The 14,553-nt window shown below is 31.2% G+C and overlaps 2 protein-coding genes across 2 annotated transcripts in view; both read left to right on the forward strand.

Moving 5' to 3' along the window:
• LOC107443298 (very long chain fatty acid elongase 4) overlaps positions 1 to 14,553 on the forward strand; it is a 270,628-nt gene that overhangs the window by 72,360 nt on the left and 183,715 nt on the right. The gene's annotated exons all lie outside the window — the stretch shown is intronic.
• The window catches only part of LOC147803176 (very long chain fatty acid elongase 4-like), a 58,017-nt gene that overhangs the window by 22,109 nt on the left and 21,355 nt on the right, over positions 1 to 14,553 (forward strand). Inside the window, exon 5 of the mRNA XM_087153528.1 lies at positions 2,348 to 2,407. Coding sequence (XP_087009654.1) covers positions 2,348 to 2,407 — 60 coding nt within the window. The remainder of the gene's footprint in view (positions 1 to 2,347; positions 2,408 to 14,553) is intronic.

Consider the following 14,553-nt stretch of genomic DNA (forward strand, 5'->3'; position numbering starts at 1 on the left):
TCTCTATAGCTAATTAAATATATTTTAAATTTAAAAACTGTTGTTTTCGCAGAAAAATGTCTCAAAAAGGACAAACTAATCACTCAATAACAGAGAAATATCATAAAAAAAGGTGTGAAATATCATCAAATTTATGAAATATTAAAAAAATGCACATAAAGTGTGCGAATTAAATATTTTTGTCATACGATCGCCAAATATCAACCTTGTTCAGGATTGCTCACAACCCTCTCCCAAAAATAGCAAAATATTATCGTCGCATATCACGTGATGAAGGTGGAGCCAGGTGCCTAACAAGCTATGCCTAAGTGAGAAAATAAAGATTTTCAAAATTTAAATTTAAGAGAAGTTCAAAATCATAGGAAAAATCGTACAAATTAATGGATAGACATTACAATTCTTTCAAGGAAATTGTCAAAATTTTTCAAGAACATTATTTTTCACCTCCATTTGGCTTTAACGATTTTTAAAGTTTAAAATTTTTCAGCCAAGCTAAGGAGTTAAGCTTATATTTTACCGAAAAGATAGAGTTAGAACGAAAAATAAATTCAAACATCGAATTAAGGAATTACTCCCACAAATCAACTCTTGGTTCTGAAAGAACCGAAATTCCCTATTGAATGACTTGCAATTGATTCTAAAATTGTCCCCACTGTCAAAAATATGCAAAAAGTGCCAGAGACAAAATGTAGAGGATATCGACAAAAAAAAATCGTTAGTATCAATATTGGATATCAAGACGGCAACTTAGTTAATCAAAATTATAATAATTATCCGCCATAAGATCAAAATGTCTTCCGACTAAGTCAAAATTTCAATAGACCTAAATTTGATAAGAAACGTGACAGATGTTATGTAAATTAACGACAAGTCAGTCATTTTGCCCAGGTTTTTCAGGAGTTATCTCCTAGCTCTTATGAATATTATGATAAGCTAGAAATTATCAATGCTTTCATTGGGGATAAAATTGCAGAAACAAGCCAAACTTATTTTTTGTTAAGAATCAACTTATTAACAAAGACAAAGAAAAAGGTGACCAACCACAAAATTAATAATTACCAGATTCATTCAAAATAAGAAGGAAAAAAATTAAAAATAACAAACACTCAATTTTTACTAATAAAACTAAGCGTTTAAATGCCGACACACTTTAAATATAATCCCAACTTCTTTTAAAAATTAAATGTCAGAAAAGAAAAAATACTTTATAAAAAGGTATTTTTCAACTTAACAAACGTGCTTTTCAAATTTAAAAACTGGAAACATAGCTAGGTCAGTTGAATTTAATATTATAAATTATGATTTATCTTACGCAATTTCGGGTTTAAACGCGTGTACAAGATTTGATTTTACAATTGATTGTGTGAAACAGGTTTTAATGCTAAACTAGAGAGTAACGACCATTTTTTTTTTGCTGATTATAAAAGAAACTTGTCTATATACATGGGAATATATACATTTCTAAAATCATAAATAAAGATGACGAATGTAAAAATGTCTAATGCTATCAGAGATAAAATAGAATTTTTTTTCCTTTTAAATTTGTAGCTTTTGTGTAAAAAACACCAGATGTATAAGTTGTTTATATTGTTTACGTCTCGCGCGACCACAGAATTCCATTTGCTTAGAGTATAACAATTTTCATCAAAAATCCCCAATAGTAAATATTGTATTTTACTATTTTATTTTATTTTATAACAATCGTTGAACCCAGTTTTTGGATTGCGAATACCAATGCTCAACTCCGCGTTCTTGTGTAATTTTGAACCCAATCCAGAAGACAAAAAAACTCCTGGATCAAGTATTGGGCGAAATTTTCTTTCTTCGAGAATTTTTTTTTGATGGAATTAACACGAATTTGTTTCACAAGGAGAGGAAAACCATGAAAACCTCCCGCGATTAGCCTGATGGCAAGGGGACTCTAACCCATGGTCCGCCAACCACTGAGGATATTTTGCGTCTTCAGTGTGATCAAAAGATAAAGAATATAAAAATAGCTAATATTATAAGAGATAAAACAGAACTTCAAGAAACTGTTATTTTTTTTAAAGAAAAAAAATTGCAATTCTACAAAAATACCTCATTCCACAAAAATACCAAATATGTGAAAATCTCAGTTTCTTCGTTTATGCTGGTTTATTCCAAGATTTCTATTCGCATAGAGTAAAGAAATTTTCATCAAAACTCACTATTAAGCACCAGCAAACTCACTATTGTATTTTACTATTTGTGATTGTCAAAAAAGAACACAATTGCAGAACCATGTTTATCCCAGTTTTTCTTTCCTCAAAATAATGTCTGATTTATAGAAAAGAGAGACATTGAGTTTTTTCTTTTATCTTTTCAGACCATTTACAAGCTTTTTTGGTCATTCTATCTGAGCAAGTATGTCGATCTCCTCGATACTGTAAGTATGACACTTTAATAACGTACACTTTACTGGTCACACATATCTTTAAATTATTCATATGGTTTGTTTTAGAGTGCTAAATTCCTTGGTCTTCCTTGAAAAAGCGCCCTTTAAATTAGAATTGTGATCGTTATTTCAAATATTATGCCAGTGAAACACTGTATGTCCTGACCGGACGTTATAACATGAATATAACATGAGTGCACAAAAATACCAAAAATATTAATTCATATCTTGAAAATATATTTGACCCATTTTAACAAAGCAATGCTTTATTTTTATAAGAATTTAGTAACTAACAGAAAAATTTGGTAGTAATGCAAAATTTTTTTATACTTTGCAGACCGATAAAGACCCTTGTGCAACTGCAAAATTCAATCGAGTTTCCGCTCACTTTATTTGAAAAAAATGTCTGTTTAATGATTAAGTGAACAGTAAGATAATTTGACTTCGATAGAACTGTTTCTAACAAATGATAAAGCTCCGAGAGAAACCAGAGAGACAGGGTGATAAAGACATGTTACGGACACTCCGTGACAATTTCATATAAATAATATAGAACTATGAATAATATTGAATAAGCTAATTGAACAGTGAGTTTTTATTTAAGATGTGCAAATTTTTCAAATTAATAATTTCGATATTGAAATCCAAAACTGTCGCTTTTCATTCGTTACTTATAAAAATATATATTTGATTATCATTTTCCATAAAGTATATTATCTCATTACAGATATGTACTTATGTTTTCTGATAGGATTGTAGTTTTTAATGCTTAATGTATTTTGAAGTTTAAAAAACAAAATTGGTAATCCTGAATCTAAAGCAAATGTTTGAAAGTACTTTGATCATATTTTAAAAATTTAAAACATGTAATTTTAAGAGCTTAAAACGTTTCTTAAAAAGGAAATCTCATCATCACTTTTACCATAACGTTTAAAATAAATGTTCTAAATCAAACTAACTATTAAATTCTATCTTTTTTAAAAACTTTTTTTTTAAATGTTGTTAATACTTTGAAACATTTAAAGAGTTTAAGTAATATTTTAGATGATTACACATGCAAATAACAGTGATTATATCGACACTTTGCGAACAGACGCCAATTTAATGCCGTAGTAAGTTCTCCCCCAACCCATAAGTGAGCGGTGATAGCGGATGGCGCTTATGGTTTTCTAAAACATGGTGGACTGCGCTGCTAACATCTTATCCCCCTTGAGAAAGTTTGGTGCTCAAGGTAACCCTTATGACTTCATTCATGCAGTAAAACAATTTCTGATAGAAGCGTCGTCTTGCCAATATTTTCCGCCAGAAGTTATTGTGCTGTGGGGGAATATGTCAATAAGTGTTCCTCCATCTTTCGGTAATTTTCAATTAAAAGGAGTTTCTTATAGGTCTTAAATTTTGATATTTCTTTAATTTTAAAATGCAAACTATATTTAAACTATGAAAAAAAGTTTTTGCTCATTTTAAGGTGACAAGGAGCTTTTATTGTTCTGAAAATCAGTCTAAAATTTAATTAGACCGATGCAATTCTTTCAAGAATATTGGTTAGAAAGTTGTACCAACTTATGGCCTGAAATTAGTTAAAAAGTAAAAGCTCTGGGTGCAGCTCCAAATTTTAATTAAATTGTAAAAATCTTACTTTAATATTTAAAATTTTGATTTTAATGAATTTCAAACCAGTCTATATTAACCAAACTTATTATTTAAAAAAAAAAGATTTCCACGTAAAATGTTTGAATTTTTACCGTTAGCACACTAAAAGGTTAATGACCACAACTTTGTGGGGGGCAGAGTTTTCGACCATGCCAACCTTCATCTATCAAAAGGTACCTCGTGATTGAATCAAGTTAGCATGTTTTATATACCAGTGGATTGATGTTTAATATTCGTAGTGGTAGTTACGCCACAACTCTGACCATGGTTGGCAAACATCCTTTCTTTTCTCCAAAATCTAATCCAAAAAATATATTTGATTTGAATCGGATATTTTTTTAAACAAAATTTATTGGATTTTTGCAAAAGTTTACCATTTAAAGCATCTGATAAAAGATTTTAATAATGCTATTGTTTAAAAGAAATAGAACTAAAATCTATATATATATTTCTCTTACACGGCGACAAAAAAAAAAAGCCTCAATACAACTCCCCGAATTGCAACGCTAGAAAATCGACCAATGATTGCTGCTAAAAATGTCACATGCCAAATCTAGTTGAGATGGCTCAACATATAGCGCTTTTAAAAACGGAAACTGAAATAACCAGAGAGAGCATAAGCTAGGCCGAAGTGAGTAGTCTTTGTCGATAGATCTCTATTTTAGTATTTTGTCGGAAGCGCTTTTTTTCACGAATTTATATATTACGAATTTATTTGACGATTTTTGATTTATATCACGAATTTATTTGTTTTACTAGAATTTATTTGTTTATGCAGGTTTTTCCATTGCAATTCACTTATTTCAATTTTTAATAGACTTAATTATAGCCAAAATTTTAACCTTCTTAAAGAGATATCAATTTTAGAAATTTTATCTTAAGATTTAATACTATAGCACATTTCTAATAGGTTTAACGAATTACATGTCATTTATTTGAATTCAAATTTATTTTAATGACTTAGTATTTACTAAAAAGATGTAATTTATTTTTAAAAAAAGTTGTTATATGGATTTGAATGATTGTTTTGAATTCTTAGAATTTTGTGCATTTGCAATGTACCTAAGTTAGTAGCGAGTGAAGCGAGCTTTGTTTGCGAAGCAAACCATATAAGATTGCGTTGCAATTTTCGGGGGTTAGCGAGCATCAGCGAGCAGGGGGCGCAGCCCACTTGTAGTTAATATTTTTTACTAATGGATAAAAATATTATATTATTGCAAACTAATCACTGAGTTAAAAAAAAAATCACAATTATATTTTTCAAGCTCAACTTGGTAATGATTGTTACAAAATCGGGAGACAGTTTTTCAACTAAATACCTAATGAAAATTAATTAGTTTAGATAAGAAAACATAACTGAAAAAAAAAACGCCTTTGTGGTTTGAGGAAGTCTTGATACACTCTAAATACATATTTAAAAAGATATAAAAGCACTGTATTTTAATTAGCAAAAAAGTAAATGGGTGTAATTGAAATATGTTTTTAGTTGGAAAATTATTTTAAATATATTAAATGATTGCGTATTTTATTAAATGATCACGTATTTTGAAACATAATAATTTACATGCATATCACTTTCGATATTTCATAGTGAAGAAATCCTGGTTATCAATATTATCGGACTTAAAGAGAATTTATTTACTTATTTTATTGTATAGAAATATTTTTAATTATATTTTTTTAATTAAATTTTTTTCAATTAATATTTTTTCATCATTTTGTTGAAATTATTAATTTATTAGTTTTTTTAAAATCTCTTTTGATCTGCATTAATGCATTTTTTAATGATATAATGAAAGGGATAATGAAATAATGAAAGGCATATAGTAATTTCAATGCACATGCCTTTTATTATTTCGTAGTAAAAAAATCACTTCCTTAATAAACATACATTATCAATAAAAATTAGACTTTTAAACATTCCTACCTTAAAGAATGTAAGTATTAATTATACTGCATTAAAATATTTAAAACTTATATAAATATTTTTTCTTCTAAATTAATTCGTAATTAATATTATAAAAACTATGTTCGTTTAGGTTAATGTTTTCTTTTTAAAAAATTACAGCTAATTTAAATTAGTGATTTCCTTAAAAGAATTCAACTTAATTAAATTACGATTTTAATCATGACTAAAATCAAGTGATTCAAATTATGCCAACTGGAACGAAAGCAGAAACTTAGAAATCCAGTATACTTTTTCTATTTAATTTATGATGTTTTTAAAGAAAATCATTAAAATTTAATTATTTCGTCCATTTTTTTTTCATTTGAAATGACTTTTAACTAATTTTTTCTGTTTTGCTTTCTGTAATTTTGTAGTAAAAACTTAATTTATAATATGTATCGAAAACTAATTTTAGGTTGCTTATAATCGAATATTTACTGCAAAGTTACAATTAAAAACGACAACAAGAAGAAAGAATTAAAAATCATTTTAAACGAGAGAAAAAATGAAAAATAGACGAAATGATTTGACTTTATTTTAATGTTTTTCTTAAAAGCTTTTTAAATAAAATGAAAGGTTTACATTTAAAATAAAAAAAGTATACATATAAAAATATATATTTAGAAAAATATCTGAGAATCAATTTTCTTAGGCATAGCTATACATTCCAGGATAAGTTAAGAAAATTGTTAAAAAAAATCTTTTTTAGGGCTGTTAAATCTAACTAACTGACTGCTATAAATTAGACAAAGATTTATACAAACACTCATATTTATAATTTAAACTAATGATTTTGCTCTCATAAAATTTATGCATTTTGCCCTAAAATTATCATTATATAAAAATGTTTAAAAGATTTTTAAAATGACAAGTAGTAAGTTACCGTATGAGGAGACCTCTTCTTATTAAAAAAAAATTCCTTTCAGAAGGAAAGTATCTATAAATTATCGGCACAAATTATGTCCGATGCTAAATTAGAGAGAAAAATCGTGAAATAAAAATGAGAGAATAATTCGTTTAATACTTAAATAAAGCATTTTTAAATGTATTTTATTCTAATTGTAAATCTAATCCTGATTGCAATATCTCAAATTTAATAATTTGGCATAATATATTTTGATATATTTCTGGGCCAAGTCGTAGCCGATTGCCAAAATAGTGCTTGACTTTCATAAATTGCACCCCTCTCATGTCAATGAGAAGAGAGGCCTACATAAACCAACTAGAAGCGCAAATCAGCACACTGTTTGGGGGGGGGGGGTTATAATTTTGGCGATTACTGAGCGCTGTCCACCTCTGCCCGAGAAAACGCGTATGAATGTTTTCATTGAGAGAAAATATATAGGACACGTGACCTGCCAAAAGAGATGAGTTTCCTTGACGGTCAACCCTTTTACACTGATAGTGGCCTAATGTTAAAATTAAATTCTGAAACTATTGAACAGCGATTGAATGGGCTCGAAGAAACTGAATGCTCGTTTCAGTTTTGCAGAGGTGTAAAAATAATATGCACGGATACTTTGAATTAAATGTAAGGACTACAGGTTTGAATTCGAAAATAAACTACAAATTGGGAAGTGATAAAAAGAGTGATTAAAACGAAAAGTATGGTTGATAAATTTATTGCATCTTTTGAAAAGAATGAACATAAATTACTGATAAGAATTATGGGTCATTCAAGCAGATTTACATTTAGTGTGTAGTAACTTCAAAGGAAATAATGGTTCAAATAATTTCTTATTTGAAATAACATTACATCTATGAAATAGGAAACTGGACTTTATGCATGGGTCGTTATATATTGGGGTGTCGTACTAAAAAGAATAGACTCTATTTTGCTGATGTAATGCTTCTCTTTCACATGTGAAAAGAATAGAATAGAGAAAAAACAGGTGAAAATTGGAAATATTTTCAGGAGCTTCATTCCATGATATCAAATGAAGCTTGCGCCATTAGATACGTATTTTTTTTTTTTCCTTTTCTTCTAAATCTCCGTTTGAACAGTTGTTTCATTTTGTGATTACAGCGCCATCTGTGAACCTGTAAGTGAAATACTTCCTTCATATCACCAACAATGACTTCACTGATAGATCACATCGCCAATAAGATCATTACCCAAAAGCTCACTTCACCGATATGACCAATTCAGTTTTGATTTATATTGTGCTAAATTTTCTTCATAAGTTTATCAAGTTTTATTTTCTAATAAACTTTTTGAATTTTTTTTTTTTGCGCATTAAATTTGCATTATTTTGTGGTAGGCATAAATAGGCTCGTAATTACTTACTTAAATAAGTAATTACGAGCTTATTATTGCTGAGACTTGAGAAAGCAATGATTAAGTAGAGAATTCACAAGTTTAATGGAATTAAATTGGACTAAATATCAACTTAAATTTAGCTTTTATTTTGGTTTTACAAAATACTAGTTTTTGGAAATTAATTCAAAAATGTTTAGCTAAAGTTTCACTTATCAAGAATTTTGAAAAACTTTCATTATTTTAAAAAAATATAAATAAATGAAGGAATTTTATGGTTTTCAGATGCATTTGAAAACACTTTCCCTAGCTACGGATATACGTATAATTTTTAATAGTCCTACATATAGGACTATACGCTATTCTTTACGCCAGTCATTAAATATATTACGCTATTAGAATTTCATTTTCATGAGCCTTCTATCAATATTTGATGAAAACATTAGAGGTGGTTTGTAAATTACCAGATGTGATTAAATACAATAAAAAGTTAACGCTAATATTGGTTTTTATTTTGCTTATATTACATATCTATATCGATTACAAACGTATCGATATATATTTTTGTCGCATGAATAACAAAAGCAATAATCATGAATGGGATTAGTTAGCAATTCGCGATCGCAACGAACTATAGGGGGCGTTGTTGTATGAGACGCATACCTGCGATTTCTATATGAACCGTCATTCAGTTACTCTGGAGACGTCGTTAATGTAGCGTGTAGCATTGCAACGTTCCTTCTTTAATGTGGCTTATTAAATTTAAAAAAGAAAAATGCTTGATCTTCTTTCTTGTACAACCGAAAACAAAATGGTATCTCTTTTTATTAGAGAAGGAACATCCAAAACACATCGGAAAAATATTTGTACATTAACAGAAAAAAATATGTATATTCTTATAAGAGTTAAAACCTAATGCCCGAGAAATAGTATTACTAAATTTAATGATATAACATGAAAGGCCCATTTAAACTTTACATTCTATAGTTTTAAGAATCATATTAATATTAGTTCAAAAATTAAAATGAACAAAAAGTATACATAAGCCTCATAATTTTATGAAATTTAATTTTGTAAACAACGTTTTTTGACAACAATTTTTATCAAAAAATTTCAAGTTTCAATAAAAATCATTATTTAGAAACTAAGAAACGTAAAATAAAGAATGCTGACGAAACAAAAACAAAAAAAAACAATTCTTTTTTGTCGCCATTTTTAGTGCTACGAATATTCGTCTTTGGGATTTGCCAAAAACAAAACAAGATGCAATTTTATTTTTTCAGGAGGGAAATATTTTACCGAAAAAACGAAAATGTACCAATTCCCACAACATAAAACTTTATCTTGGTAAACGTACGTTTTGGAAATGTTATTTCATTTGGAATCTTATTCATCAGAGTTCATATGGCGATATGATTGTTTTGAATCTATGCTAAACTCTATATCGGCTCATTTTCCACCGAAATCCGATTAACTATTTTGATTTTAAATAAAGTGTTTTATTTTATGAATTGTCGCAAAAATTTTAAGTGTAGATTGGCGGCACTTAAAAACCGCCAAATCTGTAGCAGCCAAACCTGTATTTTGAGAACAATTTTTATCAAAAAGTTATAAACTAAAAAACGGAAAATAAAGAATTCTTAGGATAAAAAAAACGATTTTAAGAATTCTTAACATTGAAATAAAAACTTTCTTTTTTTATTATTCTTATAGTTCTTAATCAGACGTAAAAAACCATTCTGTAGAGAACCATCATCAAATGAAAAAAAAAATATTTACAAGCAAATTTTTTATTGTAAAAATCATTGCACTTACCTGATTTATGATTCCCGGAGAATTCCAAAATGATAAGTTCCTTGTTTGAAAACTTTATTCTCAAATAATAGATACATAGTTTATACCTTCATTACTTTTAGATAACATACTACACAGCAAAATTTTATAATTGATATGAATTTGAATATGTAGCTAAAAACAGAATAGCTGAATTCTAGTTGAACTTATTCTTTCAAAATTAAAAAAAACTTACCAAGAAAACGATTTAAATTAATTAAGAATCAGCACAAATGGCACTATTTCAAGTAACTTGGATAATTTTTTATTGTTGTTTTCCGAATTATATGGATACAGAAATATATACTATTCCATAACGAAGAAGAATATGCTATAACTATTACAATTCTGTATGTTCTGAATTCATATTTATTAACTGGAATGACGAAAGCATTGTTGACTTCACTTTAATTCGTAATGAATTGAAGACAGAAGAAATGCATTTTACCTTAATACACACATCTGTAACAGTATCCGAAATCGGAAGTCATCAGTTGCAAGTTTGTTGATAATAGAAATTAAAAATAATTGAGGAATTTTTCTTCAAATGTTTGGCGTGTTCTGTTCCTGAAAGATTTACTAATATTCTGGAGATTTTTTTCAAGTTCTTCGGCCTTTTCCTTAGGGAAATTTTGTTTCTTATTTGCTGCTAAAAAATGGCGTCTGATTCAGTCAATGACTTTGATGGAACTAAATGAAAACGTGATAAATTAATGTCCGATATTTACAGGCTCCCGCTGGACGGCGTACTCGAGCGTTGCGATCGCGAATTAAACTATGAAATTTTTTTAACGATTTTTTTCGCTCGCTTAAAATTTATATTCCATATATAAGCAGCTAAATGTTTCAAGGGCGAGCATAAGTATGACTTGTTGCAACGTGCGTAAATATTGTTTTGGAATCATTATTATGTTTCTATGTCTAGTTTGGATTCGAATACGATAAAATAAAGATTTACTTAAAATATACGTTAAATATATCTTACAATTCAGAAGTGAGATAAAAAGAACTGTAATTTGTTGTTTATGTTTCTTTTATCTTATGTTTATTTTATCTCGATGTCTTATTTATCTACAGAACGTAAGTCACAGGTTACTGCAATGGAACTTGGCGAAGAAGTACTCGATGCTTTCAAGGTTGTAGATCTGAAAAACTTGATTTTAAATAGTAAAAACTATGATGAGGATTTGGTCCAAGGAATGATATTCAATTTAAATGCGGATAGAGAAGCAGAGGCCGCCGCTGTTGAGAGAGAAGACGCCGCTGCTGAGAGAGAAGACGCCGCTGCTGAGAAAGAAGCTATGCTAAAGCATCAATTAGAAATGAGAAAATTAGAACTAGGGAACGTTGGCACTTATTTACCTATTGATTCGCCAAAACCAAAAATAGACTGGCAATCTAGTTAAGGTACTTAGATTCGAAAAATGAAGTCTATTCTTAGTGCATTTCGAAAGAGTAATGAAACGAGTTAAAATGGAGCTAAATTTATGGGTGACTTGTTTGACTAGTGTTTTACCAAGAGATATACACTGGTTATCATAAATTAAGGAAAAATCACAAAAATAGCGATAACTCTTTCAAAAGTAAGCCAAACCGTGCAAAATTTGCATATGTTGTCCACTAAGAGTAGCTGAGTAAAATTGCAATATGCAAATTAGTGGCGCTGCATTCGGCTTACGTCATCTGCCTGGAGCATAAAAGTCCAAGTTTGAGAGAAAGCACACAAATTTTACTGTGATTGCGACATTGAAAATCTGAGATAGCCAATTCGTAATAATGACCTCTAGGCATCATTTGCCTGAAGAACTACGATGGAGAGCCATCGGGAGACTAGAGGCAGGGCAGAGTCAATCAGAAGTGGCCAGATGGCTAAATGTGAGTCCATCTGTGGTTCATAGACTTTGGAGGCAATTTCAAACCACAGATTCGGCATCTAGGAGGTTCAGTCAAGGACGGACAACTGTTACGACCAGTGCCGATGACCGATATTTGACATTAAGTGCACGCAGGAATAGAACCGCTACTCCGACACATCTTAGATCCTCTCTTGCTGCAGCCACCGGAAGGTTGGTGTCAACGTCAACTGTGCGCAGAAGGCTCCACGAAGGTGGTCTGTATGCGAGACGACCAGCCATTTGCGTGCCGCTCACATCACGCCATAGGAGAGACCGTTTGCAGTGGGCCCGACAACATGTCCACTGGACGTCAGATCAATGGAGGCCTGTTCTCTTTACGGATGAGTCCAGGTTTAGTCTAGAAAGTGACAGTAGACGTTATTTGATATGGAGAGAACCTGGGACCCGTTATCATCCATCAAACATCCGTGAAAGAGATGCATACGGAAGAGGCAGTGTCTGTGTTTGGGGAGGCATATCCTTAGGAGGGCGCACATACCTCCATGTCTTTCCAAGGGGAACCGTGAATGCTCAGGTTTATCGAGACAACATCCTTGATGCTTATGTGCGCCCATATGCCGGGGCAATTGGTGATTGCTTCCTGTTACAGGACGATAATGCAAGACCACACAGAGCTCGCATTGTTGATGATTATCTTCAACAGGAAACAATTACTCGCATGGAGTGGCCAGCTCGATCCCCGGACTTGAATCCTATCGAGCACGTTTGGGATGCTCTAGGGAGGCGTGTATCTGCCATCAATCCGCCCCCTCAGACCCTTGCCACGCTTGCAACTGCTTTACAAGAGCAATGGCTCTCACTTCCTATTGAACTGATAGACCGCATAATTGAAAGCATCACACATCGCTGTTTGTGCTGTATTGCTTCTAGAGGCAATCATATTCCATATTAAAGGTACTTTTTCTATTGCAAACCGATACTTCCAATTTGTTTATTTTATACATGTGCTAATTTCTATACTACTATTAATGTCTGATAATTTCTTTTTATGTTGTTTAATACCTTACTATGTGTTGTATATTGTGGGTAAGTTTCATAAAATTCCATGTGTAATTTCTTGAGTTATCGCGATTTTTGTGAATTTTCCTTAATTTATGATAACCAGTGTAGTTTGTTCAATCTAAATGAATTCTTGTTTTCAATATGAATAGTGGAAAATGTTCCACTTACCTTTAGACCGCCAATTTGATGATTCATAAACCTTTATTGGTTTTAATTACAAATAGATGAAGATGAATTTACATGATGAATTTACATGAAATGGTAAATGATGATTATAAAGTGATCAAAACATTGAGTTAAGTATTAGCGCTGCATGGCGCGTCTCTAGTTACATTACTTCTACTTCTACTGTTTTTAAGTTTTTGAAAAAATAAAAGGTTATTACTTCTGTTGCGCCTGCGGCGCCATCTGGGGATAGCTTTCTGGGATGAGGGGGATGAGGGCTCGTTACATCCTCCCACCTTGAGTTTTGGACGACGAATGTCATGACGAAACTCAATTAGGCAATTCAAGTCTATAAAGTTTTCGACATGGTCGTAAGTATGATCCATGCCGAGTTTTTACGCGCACCACTCTTGCTTTTCCATCTTCGCCGGGGTAAAGAGCTTCTATTTTGCCCAAAAGCCAATTGATGCGTTTGTTGTTATCGTCTCCTACGAGAACGATTTCTCCTTCTTTAACTTGAGAGTCTTTCTTTTTACGGGCAAAATCCTTAAGTTGTCCTAAATATTCAATTCGGAAACGTTTTCTTAAGTCCTCTCGAATTTTTTGACGATAGGCAAATCGTTTTTTCTTCCTGGTGGCATCAATCAGATCAATATCTGGTACTCCAGATTCTTTAAGTTCGTGCAAAAACATGGCAGGTGTTAATGGTATCAGGTCCTCTAGATCTTCTGAGATGTACGTAAGTGGTCTGGAATTTATGATGCTTTCAACATCACAAATGACTGTGTATAGCTCTTCATAGAGAAGGTTTGCTCTTCCCAGGACTCTTCGTAAAATTGATTTCAGCATTCAAATCATTCTTTCAAAAAATCCACCCCACCAGGGTGCAGAGGGAGGATTGAACTTCCAGTGAATTTTTTTCGAAGTAGCAAACTCTTTTAGTTTTTCGAAGTCTACTGATTTCAGATCTGCAGCCGCTCGAGTCAGATTTGTGCCGTTGTCAGAGAAAACCGTTGCGGGTCTTCCTCGTCGTGCTATGAACCTTCTAAATGCCAACAGAAAGCTATCCGTGGAAAGTGACGTAACTAGTTCAACATGAATGGCTCGGAAAACCGCACAGGTGAATAGCACGATCCAACTCTTGCTTCCATCCTTTAAAAAGAGTGGTCCGCACAAATCCACTCCAATGACCTCGAAAATCAATGCTTCTCGTACACGATCTTCAGGTAAAGGACCACTTAGCACTTCTGTAGGACGAGCTCTGAATCTTTTGCAAGTGACACATTTTTTAATCACTCGTTGAACAGTTTTTCTGCATCTGAGGATCCAATATTGTTCTCTTAGAACTGACATTACAATTTGA

This window comes from Parasteatoda tepidariorum, chromosome 10 (genome assembly GCF_982258835.1).
Source record: "Parasteatoda tepidariorum strain Cologne lab strain chromosome 10, Ptep-v5.0, whole genome shotgun sequence".
In the NCBI taxonomy this organism is placed as follows: domain Eukaryota; kingdom Metazoa; phylum Arthropoda; class Arachnida; order Araneae; family Theridiidae; genus Parasteatoda; species Parasteatoda tepidariorum.